Source organism: Perissodus microlepis, chromosome 5, assembly GCF_051167445.1.
Source record: "Perissodus microlepis isolate ML-2025 ecotype Zambia chromosome 5, ASM5116744v1, whole genome shotgun sequence".
NCBI classification, from domain to species: Eukaryota; Metazoa; Chordata; class Actinopteri; order Cichliformes; family Cichlidae; genus Perissodus; species Perissodus microlepis.
The window spans coordinates 19,489,568-19,508,348 of record NC_140465.1 but is presented as its reverse complement, the minus strand read 5'-3'; the positions used below and the strand labels follow the sequence as shown (position 1 = coordinate 19,508,348).

Genomic DNA, 18,781 nt, shown 5'->3' with positions numbered 1-18,781 from the left:
CTGATGATGAGTGCCATATAAAATTTCCTCAGAAGTCAATGTGCCATATGATTGCATTAGCAATAAATTTAATAACGCTCTATACTAACAGTTACACACTATATAGAACAACTTTATAGAATTATGTTTGTTCGCAGATGTTGGCAGCTATCAGCAAATAGTTATCAGCTATTTTGAAACAAAAAAAAGACACTTTTTATCCATGACAAGAACTCCATAACAGCAAATGAACTGTACAACAGAAAATGCAAATGCTATTTATGGTCTCCTCACAACAATGATAAGAAAAATAAACTGGGCCAATTGGCATGTTTGTTAATACAGAGATACACATGTTAATGTGACCTCTGGTCTCTCACTCAGAGACACAGGTCTCCGAGTGTCCAGCATTCAGACGGCTACCTGAGGACTCTCTTTGTGTGAGAGAAAATCTGCTCACACAGATATGTAGAGCCAAATACTGTCAATAAGGCCTCTGCAATGTTCTGAAGACAGTTAGACTTGTCAAGTAGTGATGTCCAGCAGGTGAAAATGCAAGCTCCATGAACACGCTCAGCTTAGGATACCAGCTGCGTTCGTATTTCTGCAAACTTTGACCCCCACAGAGTGTGAGTTCTGTCACGAGTCTACCGATGTATCCGTGTATTTCCGCGGTGTTGATGCTGCGCTGAGCGAACAGCTCCTGAAGCGTTTGAAGTGTCGGAATGTTGAAATTTCAACATCGCTTGAAAGAACTGCCAGCTAGCAACGTCCCTCTCACCGGTAGGCTAAGTTATTTTTAGCTTATTAGTTGTATCTGGTAGTTGGGGTTGTTAGCTAAGATACCATCATTAAGAAGTGGCACAACTAATGTGTCTATGCGAGCTAATTTGCGATGTGAACCGCTGGCCCGGCCATTTATTTTTTAATGCACCTTCTCAAATTAATTCACTGCATGTCGTGCCCAGGACTGGACTGGGAAAAAAAAAATCGGCCCGGGCATTATGACTAGAGACCGGCCCACCAGGTGTTATAGGAAAAGCCATAAAGCCTTTGAATGAAAACAAACACTGTTGTGACAGTGATGTACAGTCTTGTTGGTATATGTATGATTTCTATACATTTTACATCAGATAAAAACTGCCCGGGATAGGGCAGGGTAAACTGCCTCTACACGCCTCTACATGCCTCTACAATGTTGCGTGGAGATCAGGGGCAGTACCCCTGGACTGGCAGACCGGGGTGGTGGTCCCCATCTTTAAGAAGGGAGACCGGAGGGTGTATTCCAACTACAGGGGGATCACACTCCTCAGCCTCCCTGGGAAAGTCTATGCCAGGGTGCTGGAAAGGAGAGCTCATCGGCTAGTCGAACCTCGGATACAGGAGGAACAATACGGTTTTTGTCCTGGTCGCGGAACACTGGACCAGCTCTTTATCCTCTCAAGGATACATAAGGCCGCATGGGAGTTTGCCCAACCAGTCTACATGTGTTTTGTGGACTTGGAGAAGGCATTCGACCGTGTCCCTCGGGGTGTCCTGTGGGAGGTGCTACGGGAGTATGGGGTGTCTGGCCCATTGCTATGGGCCATTCGATCCCTATGAAACCATTGCAAGAGCTTGGTTCGCATTGCCAGTAATAAGTCGGACTTGTTCCCGGTGGGTGATGGGCTCCGCCAGGGCTGCCCTTTGTCACCGATTCTGTTCATAATTTTTATGGACAGAATTTCTAGGTGCAGCCAAGTGGTGGAGGGCTTTCACTTCGGTGGCCTCAGAATCTCATCTCTGCTTTTCGCAGATGATGTGGTTCTGTTGGCTTCATTGAGTGAAGGCCTCCAGCTCGCACTGGAACGGTTTGCAGCCGAGTGTGAACCAGCGGGAATGAGGATCAGCACCTCCAAATCTCAGGCCATGGTTCTCAGCCGGAAAAGGGTGGAGTGCCCACTCTGGGTCAGGGATGAGTTCCTGCCCCAAGTGGAGGAGTTCAAGTATCTCGGGGTCTTGTTCACGAGTGATGGGAGAAGGGAGCCGGAGATCGACAGACGGATTGGTGCTGCGGCTGCAGTGATGCGGACGCTGCACCGGTCCGTCGTGGTGAAGAGGGAGCTGAGTGTAAAAGCGAAGCTCTCAATTTACCGGTCGATCTACGTCCCTTCCCTCACCTATGGCCACGAGCTGTGGGTAGTGACCAAAAGAACGAGATCGCGGATTACAAGCAGCAGAAATGAGCTTCCTCCGAAGGGTGGCTGGCCTCTCCCTTAGAGATAGGGTGAGAAGTTCGGCGATCCGGGAGGGGCTCAGAGTAGAGCTGCTGCTCCTCCACATCGAAAGGAGCCAGTTGAGGTGGTTCAGGCATCTGACAAGGATGCCTCCTGGGCGCCTCCTGGGTGAGGTGTTCCGGGCATGTCCCACCGGGAGGAGGCCCCGGGGCAGACCCAGGACACGCTGGAGAGATTATATCTCTCGGCTGGCCTGGGAACGCCTTGGTGTTCCCCCGGATAAGCTGGAGGAGGTGGCTGGGGAGAGGGAGGTCTGGGCATCTCTGCTTAGGCTGCTGCCCCCGCGACCCGGCCCCGGATAAAGCGGATGAAGATGGATGGATGGAATGAGAAAGAAAAGTATTTCTTTGTGCCCCCCTTTTCCCTGTTAATGCCTTTCCTGGCCACCTGGCAAAACTTTGCTAGACCCGCCCCTGCACAGTTACCAGCTGTCAGCTACTTAGAAAAGGATCCTGGTGTTATATCTCAGAAACAGTTTATAACTTCCCTTCAATTCATTCATGTCACCTAAAAGGTAAACCTGTTTCCCCATAACCTGTTCAGCTCTGATAATTCAGGAAGGACATCTCCGTTTCCCTCTCACCACATATCCAAACCTATATCATGGCCAGCAGCTTACGGCTGTGGCTCCAGCAAACATCAGCTGATACTAGAAATTAATATAAAATAAATTCTAACAACAGCTGATCAAGCGCTACTGTTGTTTAACGCGAGTCCCACTGGTTTCCTCTTTCTGGCGCAAAGTGGGCAATAAACAAAGAAAGATGGGACTTGCGTCAGAAAAGCCGATCAGCTGATCATTGATCAGTTTCATGATTGAAGTAGCAACAGGAGAGGGAGAGAATGAGAGAAGAAGAGGCAGCTGTGCAGCGTAAACACAGAATGACTGCAGCTTTGTGTCTTTTTCCATTCTAGCTGAAGTACAGGACAAACTGCGTTCCTTTTCACCTCAATACGAAACGTGTAATATTTTCTCTGAATACGAGACAATTCCGTTTTTCACCGGACGGTTGGCAACTCTAATAACTAACCTTATGAATGAAATAAAGTTCACTATCAGTAACATCATAGCACCCGCCCAGCCATTGGCTGTATAGCACCTCCGTCGTGCTAGCTAGTACGCCGTACGAGATATTGTAACTGACTGTAAAAAGTCAGCACAACGAAAATAAACTACCCCTAAACTTGGTTTATATCTGACCCAGATAGACTGCAGGTCATAACTTCTTACCTGAAGTTCAGTTCACCTGACACTCGGACCGGCGGCCGCCTCGGGTCTCTCCTCCTCCTGCCTCCCCTTTCCCTCATCCACCTGCTGGCCTCTGTGAAAGTTCCGCCATAGCCACCATCAAACAACTGAGTTATTTTTACACATTGGCCAGCATCTGGCCAATCCACCACCTTTCATTGTTTATACCGTTACAAAAACGACAACAACAAAAACAAAAAAAACATCGGCCCATGAAAACAAAAAATCACCGGTATGCCCGATGGCCAGTCCAGCTATGGTCGTTAACCAGATCAGTTAACCCTTCGCATGCCACAGCTGGCATACATGCCCAGGGTTGCCGACCCCTGGTTTAGGTCATACCGGAAGACCCGTCCATGACCTGATGGATGGAGGTTCTCATCCAAGGTTTTACAGTACATGGCCCCATCCAGTGACCCCTCAATGCAGTGACCTTGTCCTGTACGGTAAAAAGAAACTCAGAACAGCCCCAAAGCACAATGTTTCCACCTCCACGCTTGACTGTGGGGGGGATGTTTTTGGGGTCATACTCAGATTTTTTCTTCCTCCAAACATGACAGGTAGAGCTCGATTTTAGTTTTATCTGACCACTTTCCCCCCAAGGCTTCTCTGAATCATTTAGATCAGGGGTCCCCAATCCCAGTCCACGAAGGCCAGTGTCCCTGCAGGTTTTAGATCTCACCCTGGGTCAACACACCTGAATCACATGATTAGCTCATTACCAGGCCTCTGGAGAACTTCAAGACATGTTGAGAAGGTAATTTAACCATTTAAATCAACTGTGATGGATCAAGGACACATCTAAAACCTGCAGGGACACCGGCCCTCGTGGACTGGGATTGGGGACCCCTGATTTAGATGTTCACTGGCAAACTTAAGACAGCCCAGAACTTGTGCCTTCTTGAGCAGGGGGACCTTGCAGGTGCTGCAAGAGTTCGATCTATTACATTGTGGAGTGTTACGGATGGTGTTCTTGATTACTGTGGTCCCAACTGCTCAAGATCTTTCATGAAACTCCAGACAGAAGGTGACTGACAGTTCTTTTATATTTCTTCCATTTGTGAATAATCATATCAGCAGTTTCTCCCTTTTCACAATAATTCTTGCTGATGGTCTTGTAGCCCACTCCAGCCTTGTGCAGGTCCACAATCTTGTCTCTTACATCCTTTGACAACTCTTTGGTCTTATGCAAAGATGGTTTAGAGCAGGAGTATCTGTGATTGTGCTCCCAATCTGTGGGAGCAAGAATTCTCCCAAAGGCTTGGTTTCAGGGGATGAAATAATTATTTCATTCAATGACATGCAAAAGAATTTATAACTTTTATGTAAGGTGGGGTAAACCCTGGCAACTATTCTCACATTCACATTGAAGGTCACTTTAGAATCACCATTTAACCTAACCCCACTAACAGTCTTTGGACTGTGGGAGGAAGCCAGAGTACCTGGAGAGATCTCATGCAATTCATATGTGGGAACACCACTAACCACTGCACCACTGTGCTGCCCTGATATTCTGCCTCACTCCATTAAAATAAAACCTTCATAAAAAGTAGATACTGTTAATTTATTTGTAAGTGTCAAACTTACAAATTCAGCAGGGGATCAAATATTTATTTCCTCTAATGTAACATAGATTATTGGAGGTAAAAAACCTGACATTTAAAAGAAATGTACATTAGTTCTTTTTTTCTCATGCGCGGTTCTGTTTTTCTAATTCATGCCTGATTAAAAACCATATCATGAGCACATTAATTTGGCAACATTCCTGTAGATTAAACACAGCCTTTACGTTTCAGTAAAAGACAGACTAGCTGATTTTTCATGCAAAATGACCGTGAAATTATCCACTTCAGTCCATCATTACTGATGGGACTGTACATCATTATTTTGCATCAGTGTGAAGACGATTAAATAAAGAAATATCAAATTAGCTTGCTGTTATTCATAGCACATAAGCCTGAGCCTAATGGATACACTAAAGCCCATGAACTCAACGTTACACTACCAACACAGAATTAGTAAAGAAACACACAAACTGTGTCACAGGTTCATTTCTTCTTTTGATGTCTGGTGCATTTAATCCCACAGTTTCTGCTGCCTGCCTCATAAATCTATAGTATTCATTTATATTGTTAATTAATTGCAACATTCTACAAAAAATAGACTTTGTGAACATTTAAGAAAACATAAGCTCATTCCATAACTACAACAAGGACTGAAAATCATGATTAGCAGAGGCGTGCGCTGACAATTAATGAAAGGCAAGCAGTGTTGATGAATCAATCAGTGATTCAACTGGTCAATGCACAAATGGTCCGCACTTACACACTTCAAGAGTGCAGAAATTATTTTGATGATTTTCTCCTGTGTTGAAAATCTATGTACTGCATCTTGAGAGACAACTGTCATTACCGGCTTCCTGCACTCTTGAACTGCAGTCAGTCCTGTCACCCCCATATTTACTGATACGCCACCATGGATGCATGTGGGGTTATCCATAAAGATAGCAGACTGTGTTGCCAAAAACACACAAAAAACAACAGTGCTCTCTCACCATTGCTGTCAAGATACACACGTATTTCTTACTTTCAGCAGAAAGAGAAAAGATGCGACATACCTGTGGGGTCAATATGGGGTCATTACATTTGCCTGGCTATATATTTATATCTCTCTCTCTCTCTCCATATGTATATATGTGTGTGTGTATGTGTGTTTGTGTGTGTAAATGGCTGCAAACACAGTTACAAAAAACTTTAATTAAAAAAAATAGATAGCAGCACTCTCATTATGGCTTCTCTCATTTGATGATGATGGATTGGGCTAATCACCACCCCCGTATGTTATCTCAAAGAGAGCAGAAGTAAGTACATAAACCTTTACTTGTGCCCCCATGTGCACTCAAATACATGAGTTTTACAGGCGTTGGTTATGAATCTAATTATTTAATGCATTAATGGTTAAAGAAGCCAAAAGTTAACATGTGTTGTATTTTATTGCTCAGAGGGTTTAAAAACAAAACATTGGCTGTTTCCAGTGTATATTGGTTTGCCCTGACTTGTTATTAGGTTATAGCTAATAAATAACTTTTATAACCATGTGGATGGCAACTTTGCATTATATTATCCAATAAATATAGCAAAAATGATAACAATAGTACTACTAATAAACAGTGTGCTATCAATGAGTTTAGAAACATAAATAAAAAAATATAATCAATAAATTATTTGCTCTTCTTTTGCGTATTACATCAACAGTGAACAGATCTGCATCAGAGCACAGTTTAACTGCTAAAATGAATAATTTCATCTTGTGTTTGAACTTCATATCATTCTTCACAGTGACGCTTTGACACTCAGTTAATTAAACAAAGCCTAAGTGTAGAAGATCACTCCTCAGTCTTTGGTTTTTATCAAACTTAATCATGCTGGAGTATTATAGTTGGCTGTTCTTGACTATGAGGAGAACATCTAATATGTTTAGCCATCACGCCTACAGCTTTAAACATCCATATTGAAAGATATCAAAATGAAATTCCCCTACCAAGGGTTAATCTTTAGTAGTGCTGCATAGAAAAAATCTTGCTGCACAGTTGTGTGTACTGCCTTGACTCACAGATTCGTGCCTTTACTCTGCTGCCTAACTTTCCTGTAGCTGCATGCAGATGCACAGTTGCCTCGTGTGGGTGTAATTGTGTATTGTCAGCTGTCACGACATACAATACAAAGATTAGGAATGTAGTGAGGAGTAGGCTGCTCCGAGTCAGCACTTTAAAGCTGTCTGTCAGATGCAAACACCCACATTCTTTAACACATACACAGACAGTATGCCACACATATCGCAGCTTTTTCCTTTGCCACCTGGTAAAACCGCCTAAATGCCACCAGCTTTGAATATAATTCTGAGGGTAGAGTAGCTTTAACAGTTTTTATTACTCATTGCAAGACACATTTTAGCTATCCTAGTAAACACTCATCCTTGTGGGCAACTGGTTAGAATAATAAGGCGGGGCAGAGTAGAAGTTTCTGTTGAAGTTTCCTCTGCTTCCAGGATTTATGGAGGCAAAGTATAAGTCTGAAAAGGTCATGCCTTATTGTTAAACCAACAAGTGATAGAGGTGGAGCAGGAATGCTAGTTCTTTTAAACAGGGCACAAAGGGAGGTTGGCTGGCTGCTCTGACATCTGCTGTTGAGGAAAAAGGTGGTTGATTGTGGATCACATTTAAAATTTTCCCAACAGCTACAACTATTTAATGCCGCCTGTCAGCCCCTGCTAAGGAGAAGAACTCTTTAAAAAATGTCAAGGATGTTAGAAATCAGCCAGTATTTTCACAGAGATTCCTGAGCCTTTGTTGGATAATTTAGCTATGAAGAAAGAGCATCAAAGACATGTTGTAGGCAGGAGATTTTACACTCTGGGTTCAATCTGTTTAATGTCATGTTTGACTCTTTAAGATGTAGCATGTGCACATTCTTACAGAACAACAGTACTTTTAGATGTCAAAATGACAAAATATAGTTTTAAAGTCTTCATACACCTTCATACACCTCTCATTAGTTATTATTAATGTGTGACTCTCTTCCACAGCGTGTCTTTGTCCTGTCTTCCTCCCCTCACCCCAGCCATTCGTGGCAGACGGCCGCCCCTCCTTGAGCCTGGCTGGAGGTTTCTTCCTGTTAAAAGGGAGTTTTTCCAAAGCGCTTGCTCATAGGGAGCCATATGATTGTTGGGGGGTTTTCTGTTTTCTTTGTATTATTGTAGGGCCTTTACCTTACAATATAAAGTGCCTTGAGGCAACTTTTATTGTAATTTGGCATTGTATAAATACAACTGAATTGAATACTTACTGTAGTTGTAAGCTGCCTTGTGGTATTGTGCACAATACAGTGCTTACATAATACAGTGCTAAAGAGTAAGCACATACAGTGGTTACTCTTTGCATGAGTAGGTAGATGGAACTGTAGTAAGTTTCTGTCTACCGATCCTGCCTTTTCCTGTGGTAGCTGGGATATGCCTCAGTTTGAGAAACAGGTAAGGAAAATGGATGGATGGATTGCTAGAGTAGAGTTAGGTCTAAAGTTCAGGTTAATGCAATTTTGCAGGCAGATTTTTTAAGAAACTTATTCCACTTAATCTCAGTCTTTTTTCTCTAGATTAACCAATATAGCAAAGTCTTCCTTTTTATAGATATATTCCTTAAAATGGCTGAATCGGACTCCTTGTTTATGGTCTCTCTCAAATGGATTTCCTGTTTCCGCACTACAAGATTTCTGACAGCCAGTTACCCCCGGCTGCACCAGGTGTCAGTCGAAGAGGGAAGCTTAGCATCTCTCTGCGACTCTGGTGAAACCTCTGGAAGCAATTTTTTAGGATATGCGGCGAAACAGAAGCCTACTCGTGAGAGAGAGGGTGACCAAAAAGGGAACATCCGCTGAGTCATTACTGACTCACAGAAACTTCCACAGTTCTGCTGTGATTATTGGAGGAACGGCCATGCAGTTAATTTAACCCACAGTGCAATTATGTAAATGGATTCACTGGACTGGCTTTTGCAGTTCAGTTCCAAGATGGGAGGTAATTTAGGAGAAAGAAGCAGAAATGAGGGAGGATAAGAAAGAAAGTATGTGAGGAGAAATAAACGGTTGGGTTTCAGTATTTGCAGAGATTTAACCTCTACATGTTCAAAAAATTAGATATATTTCTAACATGTTTTTATGTACATAGCAAATTAATATTTCTGTGAGAGAGAAAACTTTGTGTTGAAAAGTGTTTGTCACTAAGAGACTGTTCAGGTTTTAAAGTTTGGCCTCATTCTCTGTTTTATATATTATATTTCCAACAGCACTGACTCACTGAAGGGAGTTGTGCTTGGCAGCAGTCCTGCAAGAATGCTGACACAAACACCGCCCCCTGATGGCTGGAAGAGTACATGTTTTATATTTACACAGTATCATGTCAGTTCTGTGCTCAGATACTGAGCCAAATGAGAAGGTTTTGTGACATTTATGATAATTTTGTATTTATATTAACAGGTGGCTGTACTACATATATTATAACGTAGTTACACTGTAATTATTATAAATTAAAACTGCAACTAGTGACTCTGTGGTTAATCTGTTCATTATGTTACGTCCCTCTGCAATTACTATTTCAATAAGTTCTGATGAAATGGTAAAATAAGCTAACAAAGATCAAAAAATATATTTGCTGCAAGATTGTAAGAGGAAAAAATTTACTTTTAAAGCTGGTGTAATGTTTTGCGTATTTGCTCTATAGCTGCAGTTTTCTACGATAATGCTTCATCTCATCATTATCATTCTTAATAACATAATTTATACTGCTTTTATTAATTGTACATCTATCACTGCTGCTAACCAGAATGCTTAAGTCATTTTTTAAAAAGCCATTTCCAATCTTTTCTTCATCTCTTTCCAGAAAGGCCATTCTGATAAAGTCATCATTTTTCTGTGGACAGACTTTTGACTTCTTGTAGAGAGAAAAAGCAGAAATAAAAGAAATAGCTGAGCTCTAGTAAGTCTCAGCACGCAGTGAGATGAGAAGTGTACAGAATTCCATCCCTAACTTTTTGATGGTTATGTGTACACCCTCTGAGCACTCTGTATAGACAGAGCTATTAATGTGAACACACATATGTGTAAGTGTGGAAGTACAGCTCAGGACTCTGAAGCATCCTTTATCAATTAAATGCTGTCACTATTAAAATGATTAATTTTTTCCATTGCTTTTCCTACTATGACAAGCCAAAATGTCTGTTTTTAAGAAGAATTTGCACTACTGACTGTGGACTGATAAACTGGCAGCTCTCATTTTAATCTCTGACTTGTTTATGTTCATCCGTCTCTGTTGCATCAAGCTCTGACGCTGTGTTTTCACCATACATTTGTTTTTCTGTTCATTCTGCCCATGCTCTGCAGCTGCTGGATGCCAGGAGAACCAAGGTTTGTCCCTATGTTTGCACCACGTGCTGAGTGCACAACATAGAGTCACCTTCAGTGTGGCGTGTATTTTCAGACACCTGGCAATCCCTTTGCACCATACAGTCCTTTCTCCTATGAATCCTATAACTCCTAGAAGTTAAATATTTTCAGTGTTTCAGGCTCCCTTCTTGTCCTATGAACCCTGGTCTTTATGTTTCCTCATTTTAAGAGTACAAAGCGATTACTCTGTTTAATGTAATAATGTCTGGTGCTCCTTTAGTACAACAAAACCTAAAACCTCAGACTCCCCGTGAAGTCGGCTGGATTTCACATATTTTCCACTCCTTCAGATCCTGACTGAGCTATTTTCTGAACAAAGAGTAATTTGTGCTCCACTCTCTGTCTCTGCTGGATGAAAATTTCAACAGAAGTCAGTTTTTGACAGAAACTGGGCCTTAAAGGTATTCCTCTAGACCCAAAACCAATCAATAAAAAGAATGTGAATGGTGTATAGCTTTGATATCATGTAATACGGACAGACAAATTCACAAACATGCACACCTTTGTTCAACAGATGGCTGATTTGTCCCTACGGGGTATCAATACTGTAACTTCTGTTCATTAATTTTATATTTTAACTAGTTTTCATCCACCCAGCCAGTCTCTACCAGGAAATTTCACACTTAGTTTGCATATGTTTTCATTGTAACAGTATGCCCCCTCTGATATTTTTAACTTTTAGTATTCGTGTCCTGGTGGCAGATGCATAAAGCTGTGTGTATGCACAAAGGCAAAGGCAGATTTATGAAACCATGCATACAGATTGTGCTCTTCAAATGCACCTAGACACTTAGATTAAAACAAAAATCTGTATAGTTGATAAGTTTTGTATCCCATATTATCCTCATCAGTTTCACCATATCTGCACTGATTTCCTCTAAAAATGTCCCTCATATGGTCTGAAGATGTAGTGCATCTACGAAAATTTGAGCATTGTGAAAAGTTCATTTTTTTGTGATTAAATTAAAGAAGGTGAACTTTGATACATTCTACATTCATCATATATAAAGTGAAATATTTCAGGTCTTTATAAAGAAAAATATAGATTTCATTTTGAGTGAAATACTGTTCACACAGTATAAATAATGTCTATCTCTCAGTCTAGTTCAGTACATGCAAACACAACCCAACTGCTGACTTGACAGTTCTCCAGATAATGATCATTGACATCGTCCACAAGGGCACGGAAGAAAAGGCTGGCTGTTGCAGAGTGCTGTGCTCAAGCTTATTCGTGGATAGCTGACTTCAAGGGAAAAATGTGGTAGGAATAGTGCACAAACAGCAGGGATGACAGCAGCCTTGAGAGAATCGTGAGAAAAGTTGATTCAAGAACTTGGGAGAGCTTCTCGAGGAGTGGACAGATGCAGTGTTACTGGGCTGTTGCACAGACGTGCAAAATGCTTTTTTTCAAATGAAGCAAAGGTCCTGAAGTCTGGGGGAAGAGTGGAAAAGGCACAAAATCGAAGATGTTTGAAGTCCAGTAAGAAGTCCGCACACTCTGTGATGACTCAGGGTGCCAAGTCCTCAGCCGATGTTGTTGGTGTTTTGGTCCACTGTTTTTTATCAAGTCCAAAGTCAACACTGACATCTACCAGGAGATTTTATAACACTTTATGCTTCCATCTGCAGAAAAGTACCACCTGCTCACAGTGCCAGAACTGCTACCATGACCATGTTATTACTGTAAATGATTAGCCAGCCAACTCTCCTGACCCGAATCCCGCAGAGAATCTAAGATGAAGATGAGAAACACCTGACCCAAAAATACAGTCGAGCTGAAGGCCGCCATCAAAGGAACCGAGCAGTAACACCTCAGCAGTGGAACAACCGTGTCATACTGCTCTGATGCAGTAATTAGTGGTAAAGGATTCCCAAGTACTGAGTATTTATATAAACATATATTCCATTAATTAAATATTTCTACATTACAGATTGTTTTAATAGTTTACTGGACTTCTGATTTTCATGAGCTTTAAACCATAAAAATCAAATCCATCCAGCCATCCATCCATCTTCTCCTGCCTTATCCGGGGCCGGGTCGCGGGGCAGCAGCCTAAGCAGAGAAGCCCAGACCTTCCTCTCCCCAGCAGACCTCCTCTAGCTTATCCGGGGGAACACCAAGGCGTTCCCAGGCCAGCCGAGAGATATAATCTCTCCAGCGTGTCCTGGGTCCTTCCGGTGCGACATGCCCGGAACACCTCACCCAGGAGGCGCCCAGGAGGCATCCTTGTCAGATGCCCGAACCACCTCAACTGGCTCCTTTCGATGTGGAGAAGCAGCGGCTCTACTCTGAGCCCCTCCCGGATGGCTGAACTTCTCACCCTATCTCTAAGGGAGAGGCCAGCCACCCTTCGGAGGAAGCTCATTTCCTCCGCTTGTATCCGCGATCTCGTTCTTTTGGTCACTACCCACAGCTCGTGGCCATAGGTGAGGGTAGGGACGTAGATTGACCGGTAAATTGAGAGCTTTGCTTTTACACTCAGCTCCCTCTTCACCACGACGGACCGGTGCAGCATCCGCATCACTGCAGCTGCCGCACCAATCCGTCTGTCGATCTCCGGCTCCCTTCTCCCATCACTTGCGAACAAGACCCCGAGATACTTGAACTCCTCCACTTGGGGCAGGAACTCATCCCCGACCCGGAGTGGGCACTCCACCCTTTTCCAGCTGAGAACCATGGCCTCAGATTTGGAGGTGCTGATACTCATTCCCGCTGGTTCACACTCAGCTGCAGACCGTTCCAGTGCGAGCTGGAGGCCCTCACCCGATGAAGCCAACAGAACCACATCATCCGTGATAAGCAGAGATTCTGAGGCCACCTAAGTGAAAGCCCTCCGCCACTTGGCTGCGCCTAGAAATCCTGTCCATAAAAATTATGAACAGAATCGGTGACAAAGGGCAGCCCTGGCGGAGCCCATCACCCACCGGGAACGGGTCCGACTTATTGCCGGCAATGTGAACCAAGCTCTTGCAACGGTTGTATAGGGATCAAATGGCCCGTAGCAATGGGCCAGACACCCCATACTCCCGTAGCACCTCCCACAGGACACCCCGAGGGACACGGTCGAATGCCTTCTCCAAGTCCACAAAACACATGTAGACTGGTTGGGCAAACTCCCATGTGGCCTTATGTATCCTTGAGAGGATAAAGAGCTGGTCCAGTGTTCCGCGACCAGGACAAAAACCGTATTGTTCCTCCTGTATCTGAGGTTCAACTAGCTGACGAACTCTCCTTTCCAGCACCCTGGCATAGACTTTCCCAGGGAGGCTGAGGAGTGTGATCCCCCTGTATTTGGAACACACCCTCCGGTCCCCCTTCTTAAAAATGGGGACCACCACCCCGGTCTGCCAGTCCAGGCCCCTGATCTCCACGCAACATTATAGAGGCGTGGCAGCCAGGACAGCCCTACAACATCCAGAGCCTTCAGGAACTCGGGGCAGACCTCATCCACACCAGGGGCTCTGCCACCAAGGAGTTGGAGTTAGTCTGCCTTAACTGCCTCAGTGACCTCGCCCCCGGAAATTGGTGGGTCATCCCCGTCATCCCCAGACTCTGCTTCCTCCTCAGAAGATGTGTCAGTGGGATTAAGGAGGTCCTTGAAGTATTCCTTCCACCGCCCGACAATTTTCTCAGTCGAAGTCAGCAGCGCTCCACCAGCACTATACACAGTGCACGTAGAGCACCGCTTTCCCCTCCTGAGACGCCTGACGGTTTGCCAGAATCTCTTCGAGACAGTCCGAAAGTCTTTTTCCATGGCCTCTCCGAACTCCTCCCACACCCGAGTTTTTGCATCAGCCACTGCCCGAGCCGCATTCCGCTTGGCCTGTCGGTACCTGTCAGCTGCCTCCGAAGTCCCACAGGCTAGCCAAGCCCGATAGGACTCCTTCTTCAGCCTGGTGGTTCCCTTCACCTCTGGTGTCCACCATTTGGTTCGGAGGTTACCACCACGACAGGCACCAACCACCTTGCGGCCACAGCTCAATGCAGCAGCTTCGGCAATGGAGATGCTGAACATGGTCCATTCGGACTCAATGTCCCCAGTCTCCCTCAGAATGCTGTTGAAGCTCTGCCGGAGGTGTGCGTTGAAGATCTCACGGACTGGGGCCTCTGCTAGGCGTTACCAGAACACCCTCACTACGCGTTTAGGTGCACCGGGTCTGTCCAGCGTCCTCCCCCGCCACCTGATCCAACTCACCACCAGGTGGTGATCAGTTGACAGCTCAGCCCGTCTCTTTACCCGAGTGTCCAGAACATATGGTCGCAGGTCTGGTGATACGATTACAAAATCGATCATCAACCTGCGGCCAAGAGCGTCCTGGTGCCACGTGCACTTATGGACACTCTTATGTTTGAACAAAGTGTTTGTATGGCCAAACTGTGATTTGCACAGAAGTCCAATAACAAAACACTGCTCGGGTCAGATCAGGGAGGCCATCCCTCCCAATCACGCCCCTCCAGGTATCGCTGTCGTTACCCACGTGAGCATTGAAGTCTCCCAGTAGGACAACAGAGTATCCAGGTGGAGCACCTTCCAGCACCCCAACCAGGGACTCTAAGAAGGCTGGGTACTCTGAACTGCCACTCAGCGCATAAGCGCAGATGACAGTCAGGACCCGTTCCCCGACCCTAAGGCGCAGGGAACAAACCCTCTCATCCACTGGGAAGAATCCCAGCGTACAGGCAGCAAGCCGAGGGGATATTAGAATACCCACCCCAGCCCGCCGCCTCTCACCAGGGGCAACTCCAGACTGAGACAGAGTCCAGCCCCTCTCCAGGAGACTGGTTCCAGAGCCCAAGCCATGCGTAGAGGTGAGCCCGACTATATCTAGCTGGTACCTCTCAGCCACACGCACTAACTCGGGTTCTTTCCCCACCAGAGAGATGACATTCCTTGTCCCAATTGCCAGTCTTGGTAGCCGGGGATCAGTGCGCCAGGGCCTCCGCTCCTGGCCGCCGCCCGGCACACAATTCACCCGACCCCTACGGCACCTCCTGCGGGTAGTGGGCCTACATGAGGATGGGCCCATGTCCCCTTTTCGGGCTGTGCCCGACCGGGCCCAATGGACTAAGGCCTGGACACCAGACACTCGCCCTCAGGCACCCTCCCCAGGCCTGGCTCCAGGGTGGGGCCCCGGTAACCCTATCCCGGGCAGGGTAAACTGTTCCCTCGATGTTTTCCTCATAAGGGTCTTCTGAATCGCTCTTTGTCTGGTCCCTCACTCAGGACCAATTTTCCATGGGAGACCTTACCAGGGGGCAAAAGCCCCCGGACAACATAGCCCCTGGGATCCCTGGGACACACAAACCCCTCCACCACGATAAGGTAGCGATTCACGGAGGGGATAATAATCAAATTTAAAACAAAAAAGTCTTGGAATATTTCACTTTATGTTTGATGAATACAGATGATTATGATCATTTAGATTTAGAATTAAATTAAATTTCAGGGTGTTCAGGTTTTTTTTTTAGTTCATCTACACACTTTCTTCACTTATATGTACCAGTTTACATAAAGTTGAATGTGCATGTTATTGTACATGCACTTGGTCCCTGCTTTCTCAGAGTGAAAGTCAGACCTGTGAGAGCACCAGGGTGTTTCTGTGTATAATAAAGCCCTTTACAGACTAATAAATTTATATTTGGAAGCTGTGAATTCTTTTAAAAGATATTTTCTCCAACAACTGTAAATCTATGCAGTCAGGACTTAAATTAGATCCGTGCTTCACACTTTTTCCACAAATAAACCTAAAATCTAAAAGCGTGCCAAGGTAAGTCATGTGTTCCCCATGATCGACCTGCTGTGGGATTGTTTGTTCATCCCCATGTGTAGTGTTATTACGTAATGTTGTGTTATGAGCTATACCTAAAAATAGTTTCAATAATTGGTGAGCCTCTGTGTGTGTTTGTATATGTGTGTGTGTTTGTAGCATCTTCAGATGACCATCCAAGCTCTGCAGGATGAATTGCGCACACAGCGAGACCTCAACCACCTGCTGCAGCAGGAGAGCGGTAACCGCTCTGGGTCTGAGCATTTCACCACCATTGAGCTGACAGAGGAGAACTTCCGGCGGCTGCAGGCTGAACATGACAGACAGGCCAAGGAGCTCTTCCTGCTGAGAAAGACCCTAGAGGAGATGGAACTGAGGATTGAGACCCAGAAACAAACCCTGGGTGCCAGAGATGAGTCAATTAAGAAGTTGCTTGAGATGCTACAGAGCAAAGGGCTGCCCCCGGGCCCGGGCAGGGCGACCGAGGAGGAGGAGCAAGAACGAGCCCGGCGCATTGCTGAAGCAGAGGCGCAACTGGGACACCTGGAGGTCATTCTGGATCAAAAGGAGAAGGAAAACATCCATTTGCGAGAGGTAGTATATGTCGAAGGTTAAGATGATGATGTTAAGTCATTGCATTCACTGCTTTAGAGTAAAAAAAAAAAATGTTCTTTTGTTTTGTTGTCACTAGATGGCAGTGCAGCATGTCACAAAATCAATATTCTCTTCTCTGCTGCTTATCCCTGCATCATAACAATTATGTAATGTATGAAGTAAAAGAACTGAAGAGCAGTTGCATGAAATATTTTGCATGTGTAAGCATAAAGCTTTTATGCATTGTGAGGTGAGCTTTTGAAATTTTAATAATCTAGCTATTCATTGGAGACCACTATCGGTTTTGCTGTACCGCTGCTACAAATTGTTGTCTTTTTTTTAAGGAACTGCACAGAAGAAATCAACTGCATCAGGACCCAAGTAAAACTAAGGCCCTGCAGACCATTATAGAGATGAAAGTAAGACTCCTATACAGCCTGCGCATAAACACATACAGCAGGGCCCATCATCAACTACGCTTCACTGCTTCTGTTTAAAGCCAGATGTTATTTTTGTATTTACCTAACTGACTGACGTTCACAGCTGTAGCATGTTTGCCACTGCATGTCTAAATGGAAACCTGTTCCGCCAAATCTATTGTTGTGATTATGATCGTCGGCAGCTGAGTCAATCATCAACACACTGACACACTCTAGCAAACACACACATACACACACACACACACACACGTACTGCTCACAAAGCAGTTGTGCAAACATAAACAAGAGTCAATATTACTCTTTAACATTTCAGCTGTTGTGGCTCGCTTGACAGATGGCCAGCTACCCCAGACAGTAACACACCACACCAGTTTCATGACAAGATGTTTTCTATTCTGCATGACAGATTGTTTGCAAACATCCCAGACTCCAGCTCTATCATTTCAGCTTCATTTTCCTGCAGGCGAGTATTGTAAATCCAGAGCATTGTTTTAGAATTTTCATTCAAGGTTTCTGAACTGAGGAAAAACTACTGAGCTGAAATATAGCAAAAAAAAAAAGTGTATAAAAGGATAGCTAGAATTTTCTGTTTCATGCTGGATGAGGAACCGAACCTTCAAAGCATCTTGGATTTTAAATAATTCCACAAAACATACCATATGGAGAATCTTTTAGGATGAAGGACCCCACCCTCTTTACACAAGCATGTTGTACAGCAGCTGGATGTGACACTAGCGATATCAGGCTCATCCAATGAACCACTGTAGACACCACCAGCCTCACTGCAGAGGCCTGACATCACTTCCTCAAAATAAATCATGACATCATCGCTGAGCTGACACAGCCCCTCTCACTCGGCTGGATCCGTGCCGAGCAGGCCCCAGCCTAGTCATGTGATGTGCAAGCTCTAGGATCCTGTTAATTTTCATACGGCGCGCGGGGAAGTCCCGCCTCCTTTCTCCTCCTGTGCTGTGCAGGAAGACCCTGCATCTCTCCCCCTCTCCTCTCTCCCACTGCTGTGTTGATGCTGATGGAAGCACGAATAATCCTCCCTCCCTCTCTTCCCCTACATCCCTCCCACCCTCTCCTCCTCACTCACCAGAGACAGTGCACGGTATATAGCCTGCCTGCTGCTGCCATGGAAACAGGTGTGGTTGTTTATGACAGTGAGAGGCCAGTATGCAGGGAGATAGAGAGACAGAGAGGCATACAGAGGCAGGGAAAGGGAAATAAAGAGCAAGATTTACTGACCAGGTCGATGTACCAGTGATTACATGTGGATGGAATAAAATCACTCTTCTTTAAAGGTACGATGTCTTGTCTCGATTGCAGCAGTGTTAGTTCATTGATGTTCGTCTCGTAACACAGAGACTGAGGTGAGGTGCAGCAGCAGGGCGAAGTGCATGTACAATGTGCAGTGCTCATACATTGACGTTAACCCCTCAGATCCTTGTCTGGTACTTCATCATTCCTCATCAC

The 18,781-nt window shown here is 44.9% G+C and overlaps 1 protein-coding gene across 7 annotated transcripts in view; it reads left to right on the top strand.

Moving 5' to 3' along the window:
• erc2 (ELKS/RAB6-interacting/CAST family member 2) overlaps positions 1-18,781 on the top strand; it is a 50,435-nt gene that overhangs the window by 9,867 nt on the left and 21,787 nt on the right. For 5 of the 7 annotated variants that reach the window (XM_084928581.1, XM_084928574.1, XM_084928578.1 and 2 more), the window contains exons 3-5: positions 10,437-10,460; positions 16,428-16,862; positions 17,207-17,281. In XM_084928581.1, coding sequence (XP_084784707.1) covers positions 10,437-10,460; positions 16,428-16,862; positions 17,207-17,281 — 534 coding nt within the window. The remainder of the gene's footprint in view (positions 1-10,436; positions 10,461-16,427; positions 16,863-17,206; positions 17,282-18,781) is intronic. The other 2 variants (XM_084928577.1, XM_084928579.1) reach the window with 1 other exon arrangement.